The sequence below is a fragment of the Vigna umbellata genome, chromosome 9 (genome assembly GCF_029865625.1).
Source record: "Vigna umbellata cultivar VRB3 chromosome 9, Vumbellata_1.0, whole genome shotgun sequence".
NCBI lineage: Eukaryota > Viridiplantae > Streptophyta > Magnoliopsida > Fabales > Fabaceae > Vigna > Vigna umbellata.
This window is the reverse complement of record NC_142173.1, coordinates 30,466,005-30,483,302: the sequence shown is the minus strand read 5'-3', so window position 1 is coordinate 30,483,302 and position 17,298 is coordinate 30,466,005. Positions and strand designations below refer to the sequence as shown.

The 17,298-nt window shown below is 36.6% G+C and overlaps 2 protein-coding genes across 3 annotated transcripts; one reads left to right on the top strand and one right to left on the bottom strand.

Moving 5' to 3' along the window:
• The first annotated feature begins 187 nt into the window (after nt 1–187).
• LOC148193174 (uncharacterized) lies at nt 188–2,829 on the top strand. Its single transcript, XM_088098397.1, has 5 exons — nt 188–1,310; nt 1,383–1,509; nt 1,589–1,867; nt 1,959–2,063; nt 2,149–2,829. The coding sequence occupies exons 1-5, from the start codon at nt 778–780 to the stop codon at nt 2,668–2,670; spliced, it is 1,566 nt and encodes a 521-aa protein (XP_087954523.1). The 5' UTR covers nt 188–777; the 3' UTR covers nt 2,671–2,829.
• Nucleotides 2,830–7,964: 5,135 nt separating this feature from the next.
• On the bottom strand, nt 7,965–15,878 carry LOC124845735 (cyclin-T1-3-like). Of its 2 annotated transcripts, none has more exons than XM_088098629.1 (7): nt 15,720–15,878; nt 12,221–12,519; nt 11,672–11,753; nt 10,346–10,480; nt 9,635–9,810; nt 9,398–9,549; nt 7,965–9,134 (listed from the first exon to the last, which is right to left on the bottom strand). In XM_088098629.1, the coding sequence occupies exons 2-7, from the start codon at nt 12,448–12,450 to the stop codon at nt 8,191–8,193; spliced, it is 1,719 nt and encodes a 572-aa protein (XP_087954755.1). In that variant the 5' UTR covers nt 12,451–12,519; nt 15,720–15,878; the 3' UTR covers nt 7,965–8,190. The 2 variants fall into 2 exon arrangements, with proteins under 2 accessions (XP_087954755.1, XP_087954756.1); XM_088098630.1 differs by having other exon boundaries at nt 12,221–12,464.
• Nucleotides 15,879–17,298: the final 1,420 nt, after the last annotated feature.

Sequence of the window (17,298 nt, the reverse complement as noted above, 5' to 3'; positions counted from 1 at the left end):
TTATGATGATTTCTATGGCATCATTCATAAAATATATGAGTTAGAGTACAACAGCACTACTTCTCCAAACAGAGTAGTACTTTTTTATTGTGAATGGTTTGATCCTTCTAGAGCTGGTACTAGAGTCGATTCACGCTTTAATATTGTCGAACTCAACTAGAGATTAAGATATGGACCGTTTGATCCTTTCATTCTACCAAGTAATGTCAGACAGGTTTATTATGTGCCATATCCACCATTCCGCAATATTGACAAGCGTGGTTGGGCCGTAGCAATACAAACCAAGCCAAGAGGACGCATTGACTCAAATGAGGTTGAGGAAGATGTTGCCTACCAACTTGACCAAATGTCACAACCACAAGAAGTTATTGAAGTTGAACGTATAACCGCATTGGTCGACCCTGATGGTGATGGAGATGAATTACAAGCAACAATACAAGGTGATGAAGAACAAGAAGAAGACGAAGAAGAAGAAGAAGAAGAAGAAGAAGAAGACGAACAAGAAGATGATGATGATGATGACGACGACGAAGAAGAAGACGAAAATGATGATGATAAAGACGATGATGAAGAAGAAGATGAAGATGACGATCATGATGACGACGATTGAATGTTGGACATCCATTGTAGCAAATTGAACTGTCATTTCAATACAGTTATCTAAAATACCATGTTAAAAGTTGTATGCAATTATTTATACATTTACTTTAAAAAGCATTGATCCTTCATTAATCATTTCTATTTTTTCGCTTTATTTGTAACCATTTCAATGCAGTAATGACAGGACAAGGTTCAGAACGTCCTGATAAAAGAAAGGGGGTAGCAAGGCCTAGAAAGAGGCAACGACAGGCACCAAAGTATGTACTTAGGGTGCCTGCTAGACTACCTACCACTGCTGCCGGCACTACATCATCTGTGGGGCCTCCTCCTACCCCTACAGTACAGCCTCCTACACCTGCAGTAGACCCTACTCCTACCCCTGTTGCAGTACACCCTACTCCTACCCCTGCTGCAGTACACCCTTCTACTACCTCTGCTGTAGTACACCCTTCTACTACCTCTGCTGCAGTACACCCTTCTACTACCCCTGCAACAGACCCTCTTCCTCCTCCTCTAATTATAACCCCCACTCCTCCCCTTGTGGTTATAACCCCCACTCATGTCCCTGAGCCTACTTCTATACCTTCCTCATCTGTTATACCGCCTTCTGACACTGTCACACCATCTGCTGATCAAGATTCAAGTGGTGATGGTGAAGGTCTTGACCCCCCCCTCCATGATCGACCATGGATTGAGCCGTATGGTAAAGGGTAAGTTTTTAATCTCTTGATATAATTTGATGTTTAAACCCTATTGTAATTCAAATGACTTTTATCCTATAGGTTTATTCCATCTAGGGTTGCTTCCCAGGCCATCACACGTTCAATTAAGCGACAATTTCTAAGTCCATGGCCTACTTGGGGAGCAATTCCTGATGACGACAGAAAGGCATTCTGGGAGCGCTTTCAGGTGAACAATCTATTTAACTAATTGTCCCTCTTATTTGAGTATGTTCTGTAATCAATGTTTGTTCTATTTAATGTTACAGATGAAGGTGCAGTGGAAACCTGAACATGAAAGTCAGATACACAGAAATTTTCACATGAAAGCATCTCATCGACTGTCAGAGATGTTTAGGGATGCCCGCAATGCAAGACAGTGCCCTAACTGGCTGGGTGAACAAATTTGGAACTCTTTACTTGCTCATTGGAATACGGTAGAGTTTCGCAATAAATGTGCCAAAGCCCAGAGGAACAGAGCGTCTGAAAGGGGTGGCACCCTGCATATTGGTGGGTCGATCACCATTCATGAGCATGTCATTCGTATGGTATAATCTCATTACATAACTTTTTCTTTCATACATAAGTTATGTATATTTTATTTCATATGTACGCTTGTAATTCTTAATTATGTTACAGGCACAGGCTCTAGGACGGGCGGTCCATGTTGATGAGGTCTTTGCACAGACTCATGTTCGGAAGGGAACTAATCAATTTGTTGATGAAAGATCTCGGAAGACTCATGTAAGCAAATAACACTATTACTATTACTAATTTTTCATTTATGTTATACTATCGTTCCCTGACATTGCTTTTAATGTTTCAACAGGAAGACTTTTCTACGAGACTTTCACAGGTTAGATCTGAACATGAGTCAGCTCCTACACCGGATGATGCCAGTAATGCAGATGATGACATCCGTAGGACACAGTGCTGGATCGACATCGTTGGTGGGAAGAAAAAAGGACGAGTGTATGGTGCGGGACAGCTTGCTGCAAACTATACAGCATCCAGAGGAGGTACTCTGAAGCACCAGCCTTCTTCTTCCACCAGTACTCCTGACGAGGTCGTTCTTCGCCTCACGCAGGAACTCCGGCAACGTGACCAGGAGATCACTGATCTCATAGCAGAGTTTACAAACTTTAAGGCCCTGGTCATGAGAGTCTTGCCTGAAACCTCACAGGACGTACAAAATATCCCTCCGACCCAGCCACGACCCTCCTCATCACCTGCTGCCACTCAGCAGCCCACATCAGTCCAACCCTCATCAGTCCAACCCACACCAGTCCAGCCATCAGTACAGGAGCAGGATGATGAAGATCATTCTGATGATAGTTATGTACATTATTAGTTTCATTTTCTTATTACTTGTTACACAAACATTTGGATATTAGAACATTTTTGACTTGATATGATTTCAATGTTAGTTAGATCTACTTCCAGACTTTGGATGTTAGAACATCCTTTTGTTACATTATTTTATATTTGCACTATAATTACATTATCTATACATTAATGGATGTTCGTTGGATTAATTGATGTTCAATGGATATTGATAATTGATTGCATCTTTGAGATGCACATTATGCATGTTTGTATGTGCTTGAAAACTGATATGCAGGTCTGTTTGTAATTGAAATTTGATATACAGGTCTGGGTTGCACAAGAAATACCATTTCTCTGAAACCTTCTCTGCAATTTACCGAAGGCTTTTGCCCTTCGGTAAATGCCCACAGTAGGTCATTACCGAAGGCTTCTGCCCTTCGGTAAATACCCTCGTATGGTCATTACCGAAGGCTTTCGCCCTTCGGAAATTACCCAGGGCTTTTTCCCTTCGGTAATTACCGAAGGCTTTTGGCCCTCGGTAATTATCGAAGGCTTTTGGCCCTCGGTAATTACCGAAGGCTTTTGGCCCTCGGTAATTACCGAAGGGCAAAAGCCCTCGGTAATTGTTAGCGACAAGAGATTTACCGAAGGATTTTTGACCGTCGATAAGCCTTCGGTAAACACCCTTTATCGACGGCTTATGGCAGTTTCCGAGGGCTTCTGGCCGTCGGTAATGCCCAACTTTTTTGTAGTGGGTAGCCGTTATCACATTCATTGTGCGTTAACTCTGCTCAATAGTTGTCGAGATCGAACGAATGCGAAGCTGGTCGAGACCGACCAGTAGCCTATGAGCCCATAGTAACATATTAAGCCCCCCAAGTCCGAGTTAATCGTTCGGCTTTAGCCAAACGGTTAACTATAGGACTTATGAGTTTGAGGGAGGTTGTTCTCGTTGTGTTAAGGAGTTTGCTCTCCGTGTGCTTCAAGTCGTTATATCGTATTTGTGCCGAACAGTTCCATGTATTGAATTTGGCTGCATGCTTGACAGTCCTTGTTATCAAAGCTTCTTGATTGATGAGAGTGAGAACCGTTCGGTTGAGAAGGATTTTCTTCTCAGTTTTTGGCTTCGACCTCGACGAGGGTTTTACCTCTCGACCGACTGGGATTTACCGCTCGGTCTTTGTTCTCAACTTTGACGAGAGGGATTTACCTCTCGGTTGTGATTTGCAGGATCCTGTTACCTCTACTGAAGAAATATAACAACTCTAAATTTGATATGGTGAGAAAAATAGTAGCCAAACAAACCGATGCATTAATATCAGAACAGGTTGTTATAAGACCAGTCGCCTAATCAATTAAGATCGTTCGATATTCATTCTTTATGAAGGAATTTACCTCTTTGCCGAGCGGGCTTTACCGCTCGGTATGCAAATCTTTATAGAGGAATTTACCTCTTTGCCGAGTGGGATTTACCGCTCGGTCTTCGAATCTTTATAGAGGAATTTACCTCTTCGCCGAGTGGAATTTACCGCTCGGTCTTCAAATCTTTATAGAGGAATTTACCTCTTCGTCGAGTGGGATTTACCGCTCGGTCTTCAAATTTTTATAGAGGAATTTACCTCTTGGTCTTTATCTTCAATTTTGACGAGAGGGTTTACCTCTCGGCCGAGCGGGATTTACCGCTCGGTCTTTTTCTTCAGACTCTTTATAGAGACTTTTTTCGCTGGATATGCACTTCTTTACCAACGTTTGGGAACGATTGATTGGGCACCAATTACCTGGCCTTATTTATTCCATAATGAAAGCGTAGGACAATAACAAAAGTCTAAATCAAGTAAAACTAAATTTAACAATGACATTAATAGAGTTTTGGAGGTTTCTCCTTAATTGATAAATCCACGAACCGACCGTTCCCGATGACGACTGGGACTGCGACTATAGCCCCGCCCTCGCTCGTCTTTCCTATTTGCCCGCTCAGGGCTTCTTCGCGAATATCCTTCCTTGGGGAGGCTGTATCTTGCTTCCTTTATAAACCTACGGAGATGTCCCGCCCGAATAAGATTTTCTATTTCATTTTTTAATGTGATGCAGTCTTCTGTAGTATGTCCATGGTTTTGATGGTACCGGCAACTCTTCCTTTCATCTGCGTTTCTTGGAGATGGTTTCCTTCGGGGTGTGAGAAGTTTTGCGCTAAGGGCTTCTTCGAGAACTTTTGCCCTAGGTGCATTGAGGGTTGTATAATGGTGAAACTTGAATGGCCGGGGAAACTCCCTATTCTTATCGTTATTGTCGAACGGTCCTTTGCCGTCCTTTCTACTTCCGCCCACATCAGCCTCTTGCTGTCGTTTCCTTTGTGACAATCGCATTTCCTCCATACGGATGAACTCAGCTGCTCGCTCCTGTAGCTCCTCCATAGTTTTTGGCGGTCGTGCATACAATTTTTCTGCAAAATATCCTGGTCTCATACACGAAGGCAAATTATTGATAATAAAAGATTAATCTATCTCTCTAACCCGTCGTGCGGTTTCAGTATACCTCTTCATAAAAGCCTTCAAAGTTTCTCCTTTCCCCTGCTTAGTATTTACCAAATCCGCCAGTGTTACCTCCTGTTTCCGATTGGATGCGTATTGTCTCCTAAAGAGGTTTTCCACAGTAGCGAAGCAATCCACTGTGTTGGGAGGAAGAGTGTTATACCATTCCAATGCCTCTTCCTTAAGTGATAACGAGAAGGCTCTGCACATGATCGGGTCGTTGTCTGTATAGAATGCCATTGCATTACCAAACGTCCTTAAGTGATTATCCGGATCAGCCGAACCATCATACTTATCCAACACGGGGGGAGTCTTTTCTAGCATTGGGGTTTGCATGATGGTCGCCGTGAAGGGCAATAAACTGGTAGGTCGAGCGGTCTGCAGGGGTGTTGGTTCCCTTCTAGCCCGACCGTTCGGGTTGACGTGATTATGACTTGCCTCATTGGCATTCTCCCGATTCGAGGCAGACCGCTCGGGAGGTTCTCGTTCAGCCCTTAGTGCCCTCATCTCCTCCTAATGCCTCCGCCGCATCTCTTGCTGCGCATGCGCCTGCGCTTGTATAGTCTGCGCATGTGCCTCAATCTGGGCTTGTAACTCTCTTATTAAATCTATGGTGCTCTGCTCCCCCATATTTCTTGTGGTCACCATTGGGTGTCTTCAGCTTGCTCTCGGCCCCACGGTGGGCGCCAAAATGTTTCTGTGTAAATTGTGAGACCGAGATACTAACCTTCGACTGGTGCGTTTCGCTTGTCTGCTTCCAGTTTGGACTGATCGGCCACCTTCAATATTGCCCGCTCGGTGAACTTCAATCTTGACCGCTCAGTTGTAAAAGAGGGGAGGTACCTGCAAAAGGCACTCCGACGCTCAAGTTAGGAGCGGTTTTATGAACTGTTTGTCATAGTTAAATATTGAAGTCCTAATAGGACGTAAATAGGGCATATTGTAGTATGAGTTGAATCTGTCTTTACTTCAAACCTAAACCCTTATTTATAGAGTTTAAAGGAATCTAAATTAATTTACCTCTTAATGGTCATTAATGCAAACCTTAATTGTTTAACGGTAGCCGTTATCACATTCATTGTGCGTTAACTCTGGTCAATTGTCAAGACCGAACGGATGCGAAGCTGGTCGAGACCGATCGGTAGCCTATGAGCCCATAGTAACAAAAATTATTCTATATTTTAGTAAATATATATAGATTATATTTCATTGTTCTATTTGTTTTTACGCGACCGATTGAGAATAGTTTTAAAGTGATTTAGTTTCCAACTTTTTATTTCTCTCCACCTAGTCGGTTAAGTAATAACTTTCAAGTGATTTAGTTTTTAACTTTTTTCTTCTCCACGTGTTAAATCCTCAGCTCCCTTTAGTTTGATGTAGTCTTTACTCAAATAGTAAGGTATTATAATGCTTAAGTAAGAAAGAGTTTGGTCACACACCAATATAATATTAAATGCAACAATCAATTATAACTATCTCATATGAAGCTTTTATTTATATAAACTCTAATGAATTTTTATTTACCTCAAACTTAATTACGGTTTAATCACCTTTTAATTGTAATTACCAGCTTGATTTGTGTTAATCTCTATAAATACTCTTAATCATGCTAGGTGTACGTTTGATAAGTAACTCAAACGACCAATCAAATTTTTTTTATAAGATAGTATAGTTTTATTTATCTCGCCAATTACTCCATTGAATCGATTTGATAGTCTTATGTCAAAATTAACCCGAGCGATTATCATTGAATTAATCAAACTTGAAAAAATAATTATTTAAGATTACAAAATCTTACTTAAGTAAATAGTTCAATTAATAGGTATAATATATATATATATATATATATATATATATATATATATATATATATATATATATATTATAAGTCAATCAATTTTGTCCTAAAAAATATGAAAAAAATTTATTGTAGCCTTTGAATCTTTCAACAATCAATCTAATTAGATTTCACACTCACTCACATACACAGCATCTATCAAGTTAGATTATTTTATTTCTTTCACTTAATAATTTATCTAAAGCTTGAACAAAAAATCCATGTTGTAAAATTTTATTCATAATAATATAAATTTATATTACTTTAAGTGTACTCAAATAAATTTGTTCCAAATTCAAAATCATGTTTTTGGATTTTAAGTTAAGTCTATTTAAATGCGTGAAAAAGAATTTAATAACTAAGTGAGAAAAATTAAATGAGACAATAATTAGGAGCTAAACTTTAATATTTTATAAAATAAAGGGTCTATAATATAATTGTAAGTGTTTTTTTAATTTTTAGTATTATTTAGTTCATGTAAATCAATTAGAATAAAAGATATTGTTTATCTGAATTATTTAGTTGACGTAAACCAATTATAATTATGATATTTGTCTTAAAAAAATTTATATATATTTATGTATAATATACAATCGAATCCAATTAATCTGAATGAAACAAACCACATCTAAATCGTAATAAAATCAGAGTCAATCGAAACCAATAAAATAAATAAGGGTTTATAGATTTTATTCTCCCGTATTCCAGGTGAGGTTCCTAGAAGATTACGCATATCTCGAACACCTTATTAAAATCAAGGTCAATGACACCATCTCCATTTTTTTTTGTAGAGTTTTTTTAAGTTCTTTTGGAGATAAAATTGTGTCTTTTGAGATGATTGGAGAAATATTTAGCAACGCAACTCAGGTAAATACATTCATATGTATTAAATTAAATAAATAGCATAAGGTTCTCATACAACCCCCTGCCCTCCCCCGGAAAAAATAATAATAATAATAATAATAATAATAATAAGCCTTTAATGGCACTACCAAAATTGAGGCATCCCGTTCCTTAAATAATAAATGTATAAGGCAAACAAGAGCGTTCAGAATGAATAATTCTTTAGCAACCGATTAGCCAAATCACAATAGGCAAATAAAGGACAGCAGAATATTCACCTCATTCCTTGTGTTTTCCCTGTCTTACAAAACCAACCATCCCCATCCCATTTCCTTTATTCAGCAAGATCATTGTGATAACTGGAATCTGGCCGCTTTTTCATCTCTGGTTGCTTCCCTGGAGGAGGGCTTCCCATTTTTCTCTTTCGATTGTTCAACGATGATGAAGCATCATCAATCATCTCCCCTTCCTCTGCATTCTCTTCATCCATGTCTTTCTGAAACTGCCCCTTCATGCTCGTGTGTCTTCCATCTCTATTTTCCTCATGATTCTTCCCATGATGATCTTCACCATCATGCTTTGACCAGTTCTGTCTTCTCTCTCGCTTATTTTTCTCATCCTCAACTGCCAATTCAACTCCATCTTCTAGTTCCCTCTCAATCAGATCATCCTCATCCATCACATCTTTCTTTACTGTCATTTCCCCTCGTTCCTTTCTCCTCTTCTCCATCGCAGCCTTTACCTTATCTTTGTCAATCATCTTGATTGCTTCTTTCGGTGAATGACTTATAGGGCCTTCGCGACGCTCCATATTTCTACCACCATTGCTGCCAGAATTGTATAATGCTGATTCATCTCTCCTTCCAACTTCTGCACCCTCCTTAGTCCCAACCATTCTCTCTTGGTCTCCTGCGACTATTCGTTCAGAGCCAGATTTAGATCTATTTGACATTTCTCTCTTGTTATCTTTCTGAGTCAACTGTTCCGAATTCTGAGACTCCCTATTATCCAAGTCCATTTTGTGATCAGTAATATCACTGCCCATTTCTGCACTTCCATCGTTGCTTTGGTTCTCAGTTCCTCTTTGCGGTACCACAGTTCTTTCCACAGATGAGTGCTGGGGAGCTTGAGATGATATTTGCTTTGACGCCTGGTCCTCATTTACCGCAGGAGCCTTTGTAGCAGATCTTGTCCCTCCAGCACTTCCTTCTACTTCACTTCCCTGTGCTGGTGGAATTCTGTTCTGCTCATAGAGTTCCAGCATTTGATTGCTAACTTCTGCAAGAAAAAATAGCAACAAGGATTGAGAAGAATATACAGAAGCATAGACACACAAAAGGACAGCCCATTGTTAAACTACTCAGCATTAAACTGGGTTCCCTAGTGAAAATTCCAAATTTGATTAGTAAACAGGGACAAAACCATCGAGATAACTGATAATGGCAGAAATCATATAATGCATTAAAACCAAGGGAATACAAAAGGCCATCCAATCAGATCAATTTTGTTGCATCCAAATGAATTGAGGGGATAACACCAACCCTCTAATTGACGTGGGGTGACATCAAACTCTTGCCACCAAACCTTCTCACCATCTGATGGAAGCTTCACTTTCAAGAACTTGGCAGCAAGGAAAATGGCACCTGCCGCAATATGATGTGGCTTAAATTGCAGGCAGAGCGATGTCCTCAGCCTGAAAGCCACTTTCCAGTGTGTGAACAATATACTTAAATAAATTTAACAAGGTTAAAATCAAACAAATGGCAACTTAATCATACCCATCATTAACAAAGTTCCACGCCACTTGAGCAAGGGCATTCTTGGCAACATTGAACTTCTTTATGGCCTCCACAAGAGGTTTATAAGGATGTTGAACATTCAGATCAAAAGCTAAAGTGGCAAGCACAACCCTCTCACCAAGTAAAATTAATTCTTTTTGTTGTTCATACACTTCCTGCATCGTTTAAGATTTCCATTGAACAAATATAAAGATATCAAGGGTAAAGGAAAAAGAACCATAATAAAAGAGATGTAAGAAAAGAAGTCGAAAAGGGACCATGTAGATACTTTACCAATATACAGCAGTTGGAGATGGAAACAGATCAACAAAAAAAGGGGAAAGATCATTTCCTTAATGATAAAATTTAGAAAATTTCCAGGCAACCAGTTCTTACTAATTATTAAGCACACAACTTCAAAAAATAAACTTGGATACTATAAATAATTTACAAGGCAGATAAACAAGTTAGGGGATTTCAATATTCAGGACACATCGACCATGTTTGATATTATAACCTAGACAGATGGTGTTTTTGGCTATAAACTGACAAAGTTGGAGGGAGACACAGTCTTGAAGCAAATAGGAAAAAACCTAGTCCCTTAGACAAGTGGTGAAAGATGACAGACTGTGATAGATTTCAACTAAATCCTAAGTCAAAATGTTGACGTATAGGAGTGAACTGATCAAAACACCATCAGTAATAAAACACCTTCTGTTTAATCCTCTGTGCAGCTGCAGGATCCTTCTTATGAATGATCTCATAAGAAACAAGAATAACGTCCTTCAGTGGCCGAGGAGTCTCTTCAACCTTCCCAGCAAGGAACATGCAAACCGTTGCAATGGTCTGCAAAAAAGTTCACAAAGTGAATTATGAGATGTTGATTAAATAATCTTTAAAACTATACGGCTTTCACATCTACCATTCTCGTAATATAAATTTCGAACATAACTACATTTCCCTTACATCAAATAATTATAGAACTCAAATAATAAAGCACAGATGTTTTACGGATTTGACAGTTCACTAAATACAAAAGTTTAGGTAGCAGTTGGAATTCAAAATAAAATATAAGATACGACAGTTAAATGGAATAGTAAATTGAGATATATGATCAAATTTTCACAGAAATGTCAACTTCCAAGGTTTCAAATTTAGAATATTCATTCATCTTCAACTACAAAATGGAAAGATTGCATGTCCAATCCAGATTGCATAAAAAATAAAAAACCCACCTAAAATAATAATATTTTGCAAAAATGACAATATAAATTCTTAACTACAAATCCCTATTGAGAAACAATAAATCCTACACGCAGGTATACAGACATCTTCCAAACCATATATAAGTCCTTTCAACTTATGACCAATTCTATTCAGTATCAATACTCATTCTTCTATGTCCATCTCTCTATCATTTCATTCTTTCTGTTACTCTGCTCCCCCATGTAAACTTTCAACTTCCCAGAACTTTGGAAAATTTTCTAGGTTGAATGTGCACCCAAACCATTTTAAATATTGAGAGTAGTATATTATAGTTAGACATACATAAATCATAACAGCAGGACCTGTCCAGGAATAGTTATCACAATGTTTTGAAATAACCAAAAACACAGCTGACATATGAATAAACTCCAATTTCGTAAAGCCTGGGCTCTTCTTCTACGCTATTAATTACAAGTTTCATCTAGAAAAATTTGGCAATGCCATAATTTCTAGGTGTTCATATCATGTTAGTTAGCTTTAATTCACTTAAAAAAATCGAAAGTCAAGCATATGCTTTTAAACAATAGAAACCAATATTATAGACAATAAAGATCTACAGATTATCTGCCAGCCAATTAAGGAAAATAATTCCGCACAACACAAACTATCTTCTAACTGGTCATATGATATTTCTATTAGTCTATGACACTTACGATGGCTATCCACAATCGCAAGAACACAAACATAGCAAACTAAGTTAAGTTGCAACTTAAACTTTGGAGAAGGAAAATTCCTACTACATAATATCCATTTGGAAGAGAAACAACCCACCCTTCGGTCGTTCTTTGCATGAGATTGTCGGAGAAAGAATCGATGACAAAATATTATGGCAGTTGCTATAGTTACCTGAGGCCTGCACAGACCAACATTACATTAATATGCAAACCTCCAACAGAATTTTGAAAATAGGATATAAATATTTACAACATGGTGAAAATAAAAGCAACTGCATTCAAAATGCAATTAATATGTCTATCTTGCAAATACTCCAAATATATGATTATAAGATATCAACGAACCAAGTAAAGCAGAAAAGGATAACTAAATTGCAGAAAAAATTAAGCATATGTTCATAATGCTTTCATTATCTAGCATTGGTGGGGTATATCGTTCAGATCAACAGCAGTAGGAATGGTTTCACAAAAGAACATCACTGTTAAGAAATTGGAAAGAAAATAAGGTTGTGGAAGTGAAAAGGAAATATAGATAAAGTAAAACAACAGAATGAAGCATACATCCATTGGAGGAACCCACACACAAAGCAAGAAAGTGAATCAAGAAAGAAATAATTATTTATAATATCAGTAGCAGCAAACTCACACTTTAAGTCTCATGCCTAAATCCTGCAAGAATGTGCAGTATGACTTGCGCAGATATGTCTCTTTCTTCAAGTCAATCCCATCTTTTCTTGATGGGGAATGTTCCTCTATTTCTTTTCTAGACATATACCAGCGACCTAGCGATTCCTCCTGCTTGTCTTTAGAACTTTTACCCGAGTTGCCATCAGATGGTCCATGATTTGGCAACTCTCCAGGCATAAGTCCTGCCATATATACCAGTTTTTCTGTGCACAGAATAAGTTCTGTATCATTTGTTCAACATCATGTAGCAGAAAGATTCTGGAAGACATAAAAATAAAAGAATTTCATGTAACTGGAATCATGAATACTATAAAAAGAAATGCATAAATTGTAATCCATGGTAAATCTTGTGAGGGAAGAAAAATGTAGGGCACCAAAGGATAATAAAGAGGATCTAAATTGGGTATTCAGATGTTCTCAAATTCTTTGCATCATGTTCAGCCTGTCACCAAGGTTGAATGGTCAAAACTGAAAGGAAAGCTATCTATCAATATAGTAATGAACAAGGAGCTTGCAAAAGCATGAGGATAAAACTAGAGCCAGTAGCTCCTTCGAGAGAACTCTATAAACTTTCTTCCTCTAAAAGAACTACCCAGCATTACTAAACCTCCTCCTGATGTACATCCAGCCTTTCCCCTACATGACAAGCATGGCATATCAGCTAGCTAATTAATTTCCTCTTACTCATTGTGCTTCCTTTTGTTATAAACCTCAAGATCCGCTGAATTCCTTTTGGTCTTAGATCCAGCAATTAACCCTTGCCCCTGTTCAGTCCCAATGGCTTAGGTCCAAGATCCAGGTTATCATCATCACAGTTTATAATTGAGTGCTAGCAGCACGGACCAGTTATAACATGAAGAAGCTCTGACTCTGGCACAAAAATGACGCAAGCACTGGGACACGGCCAACATCCAAAATATAGAACATGGGGACACTCATATCTTATGTATACAAATATACAACACGAAAAAAATCCAAAATTGAGAATTAAAATTTGTATAAATCACATTCTAAAATCAAGTTGTCCATTTTCATATAATAGTGACATGGAAACACTCACCACTTAGATATACAAATATAAACGAGATGACAAAAGTATAAATTGAGAAATAAAATTTATATAAATCAAATTCAAAAATCAAACATGACCAATTTCCATATAATAGTGACCCTCACAAATACAATATTAAGAAACATATCTCTTATAACTTAAAACAACTAGTCATGTCCTATGGAAACAAGCCTCAAAAGAACTTTATGAGCCTTAACTTTATTTCCTTTTATTTCTTTTAACTTTACCGATATAAGTTTCTAAGAAGCATTTAGCCAATAATAGATGTCAGCTCACTCTCTTTACTTGTGTTCAACTGAGTTGGAAAGGAGGCCAAACTGTGTCAAAAAGGTGTCTGAGCTGGAAAAAGGTTAATAGCGACACAGATGAGGAGTGTCAAAGTCTGTCTAACAGGTATAGTGTCTGAAAAGTACGACAGGTTCCACAGGGGTATTAGTGCTTCCTAGATTTTAATTGTCACAGACAACACCAATTGATTATTTTCTGTAACATCCTAACTTACGGCCAAGACACAGGCACATTAAGCATGTGCAGTGATAATAACTAGAGTATGCTCTCTCAGATAGCAAATGCTTTGATTTTTTTTATGCTTAATATGTTCTCAGTTACAAATACCAAATTCTATTTGTTTATGTTCCAGTCAGCAGGAGTAAAAAATGACTGAAAGTTAAATAGGAACTAATTTGGAAAAATGGCATGTTTAGAGACAAAAAATATATTCAAGGAAAAATATTAAAAAAGCAAAAGATATTCAGTCCTTCTGACCTGTGGCATTTTAATGAGGTCAGAGCACCTAAATCCGTTATCCATTTAAAGCAAATAATAAAATTATTAGAATTTGGCTTAAGGCCTAACTCAGCTAATGTTATGAATAGTTAATAACAGCGTGATCCAGCCAAAACTCTGGCATATAAATATTATGGATGCCACGGCTTCCTATGGCGGAAATTCATGGCAGACAAAAAAACACAAGGTGATTCCATTGTTTCGACAATCTTTGACAACAATTCCACCTTGGCACAATCTTGTATGGGCTTTAAATTGGACATGGGGAGCATAATTTTGAAATCGTGCAATTTCACATTTTTTTATCATGATTTTGACTACCTTGTCTAATTCCATCAAAGTGTTATACTTAAAGTTGAACTTATCCCGATAAAATGGACTTGTTAGAGGAGGATTGCCCGAGCTTTATAAGCTCTATTTGAGCCATGTCTCTAGTTGATGAGAGACTAAATACCAACATAAAATTTCAATTTAGGGCAGTCTCAAAAGAGGCTGCAATTACAGCGAGCTAGGAATAACTACAATTAAGAAGGCTTTCCAACAAAAACCTAATTACTTTTAACCAAGGGGCAAGCCCATAACCAGGTGTTTAAGGGGGAGCAAAACAGTTCCATAATCCAGATCTACTTTTAGTGCCAAGCCATGCAACCCATTCACATGGCGAAAAGCATGCCAAAATCTAGAGAATGCAATCTCACCATGCCATGATGAGATGGTTTGCATGGTTGGCCTCCTTCTACACATAATGCGCACTATTAGGACCTCAGCCAACAAACATCCCACAATGCCATAATCTCATACCCCCACAGAAGCCTCGTCCAACACTATACAAATGCAACCTCATATATGACTCCCAAAAACCACTAACGTAAAACCTTCCAGTTCTCCCCTCTGTCTAGTCTAACATTAGCTTTTCTGGACGGGTAAACATCGACGATTCACTCTAGCCATCACAACCAGAAAGGAGGAGTTTTGGTCACAAGGCAACTTACCCAGCAAACCCAAAACCTAGTCCAGGCATAGGTTAAGGGCAAGAAGCACTAACAGCCCAAACGTACATAATACAATTAGGTTACATGATGGTTTGACTCCATTTAACAAATGATAAAAAGAACCCCATCTTGTATCCTCACATTCACACATAGAAAACGGCGAGATCATTCAAAAGAGGAGAGGACAACAAGAAAGCTTTAATTTCCCGTTCCTTACTGTTCATTTTTCACGAGTGAACCCTAATATGCTTTTCAAATCCAAAGAAACTGCAACATAACGAAAAAGACCCACAAAACATATACAATACCAATTCAAAATGACCCAGATAAGTCAAGAAAACTAAAATTCTCCGTTTAATTTGTACAAAATGAGAGAAAGTGTTTAGTTTGAAAACGAGCAAAAACAGAAACATATGAGCGACAACCAAATTGGATGGCATTCCAAAAGGGTTTGAATAAACCAATTGATAAAAGTGAAATTAGGAGGGAAATAATGACGAAAAATGAAGTGAATTGGAAAGAAAATAGGGAAAGTGATAGATCGATCAAACGCGACAAACAAGAAAAGGGAAATGGAAAAAGAAAGAAAGAAAATCACAGCGACTTACAGATTGTAGAGCGACCAGGTGGAGAACCCTCGTCTTCCCAGAATCGGATGCAAGGTTTGTCACCTTCGATTTTCTCTCGCGCACTCACAGGTTGCAAGAACCCCAAGCTCGACGGTTCTTTGTTTCCCCCCACACTTCTTTTTCCTTCGTGTTTGTTTTTTTGCTCTCTCACCCTCAGAGCATAATAATATGGATTATTTTACACAAATTGTCCAATAATCATCAAAGACATTAATTGGAATATAGTTACTTTTTAAACTATTCAATTACAATGTAATTAATGTTTTCGAAAAACATTAATTGTTCTAATAATTATTTTTTGTCACTGGTTTCAATATATAAATTATAAAATATAATCAATTTCCTGAAATTAATAAAACATAATAATCATTATAACAATTTTATAATTCTGTTAAATTACTTAGACAAATGTACATGGTTATTATTATTTAATTAGTTTTGATAAAAATAAAAAATAAACAATCGCATTAATAACGTATTTAGCTATACATTAATTAATGGAAACTGCATGGGTATACTCTTTTTATTATAGCAACGTATTTATTGCTTAATTATTAAAATGAAAATATTATTTAATTTAAAAATTATTTTTAAATAATTCATTAATAAAAAATTTATTTTATTATCTATGTTTATTGTGTTAACGTGTCCTAAAATTTGATTGTTTAATCATTTTATATTGTTAACTTATGTTATTATTTCTATTTATTTTACTGACGTATTTTTAGAAATTTAATTTATTATTTTATTTATATTTATCCAAAACTTATGTATAAATTTAAAAATATTTATTATTTTTTATTTAATCTTTAAATTTCTTTTGATATAACATATATTTTCTAATATAAAGAAAAACAAACGATCACGTACAAATTTAAAACTAACTTTTCTTATAGATAATTGTTTTAATATGTAAATGATTTTTTTATTATGAATAATTATTTGGATTTTAAGAAATAAATACAAAAAAACAAAATTGAAAAAAAAAATTATACTAAACAAAAGATCTCCTTTATTAATGATATAAAACTATAAAAACAAATGTTACTAAAAAGAGATTATAAGAATGATAATCATTTTATAATTTTACTAGTAAAAACACTTATGCACATTTGTGTTTATTTTCTTAAGGAAAACAAAAATAATAAAGTCATAATTTTAAAAGTAAATATAAATATTTTTTATAATTTTATTGTGGATTGTAAATTCTAAAAATATAATATTAAATTATAAAGGAGTGACCAAATGTTTAATAAAATAGAACACAAGACATAGAGTAAAAGTTTTCATTATAATTATACACAACATAACTATAAATTTGACTTTATAAAGACCAATTAAAACAAAATTATATACATATAGTTAATCTATAAAAAACTTGGCAGTTGTCATCCCTCCGTCCAAAACCTGCTCTATGGTCACTTCATCACCCTCTGCACACATCCACCGGATGATCATAACCAAGAAAGAAGCATAAGAACATAAAAACAATGCACATACAAAAAAGGTAAGCTAGAGATAAAAAACAATTCATATAATACATTACATTTAACTTAAA

What these genes read in the sequence shown, in the direction of transcription:
- LOC148193174 (XM_088098397.1), top strand. Translation starts at nt 778, where the DNA reads ATGACAGGACAAGGTTCAGAACGTCCTGATAAAAGAAAGGGGGTAGCA. An exon ending in ATGAGCATGTCATTCGTATG is followed by an intron (nt 1,868 to 1,958) that starts GTATAATCTCAT and finishes ATTATGTTACAG; the next exon opens with GCACAGGCTCTAGGACGGGC. An exon ending in AAAGATCTCGGAAGACTCAT is followed by an intron (nt 2,064 to 2,148) that starts GTAAGCAAATAA and finishes ATGTTTCAACAG; the next exon opens with GAAGACTTTTCTACGAGACT.
- LOC124845735 (XM_088098629.1), bottom strand. Translation starts at nt 12,450, where the DNA reads ATGGCAGGACTTATGCCTGGAGAGTTGCCAAATCATGGACCATCTGAT. An exon ending in ATGCAAAGAACGACCGAAGG is followed by an intron (nt 10,481 to 11,671) that starts GTGGGTTGTTTC and finishes ACTTTTTTGCAG; the next exon opens with ACCATTGCAACGGTTTGCAT. An exon ending in CACCCCACGTCAATTAGAGG is followed by an intron (nt 9,135 to 9,397) that starts GTTGGTGTTATC and finishes TTTTTCTTGCAG; the next exon opens with AAGTTAGCAATCAAATGCTG.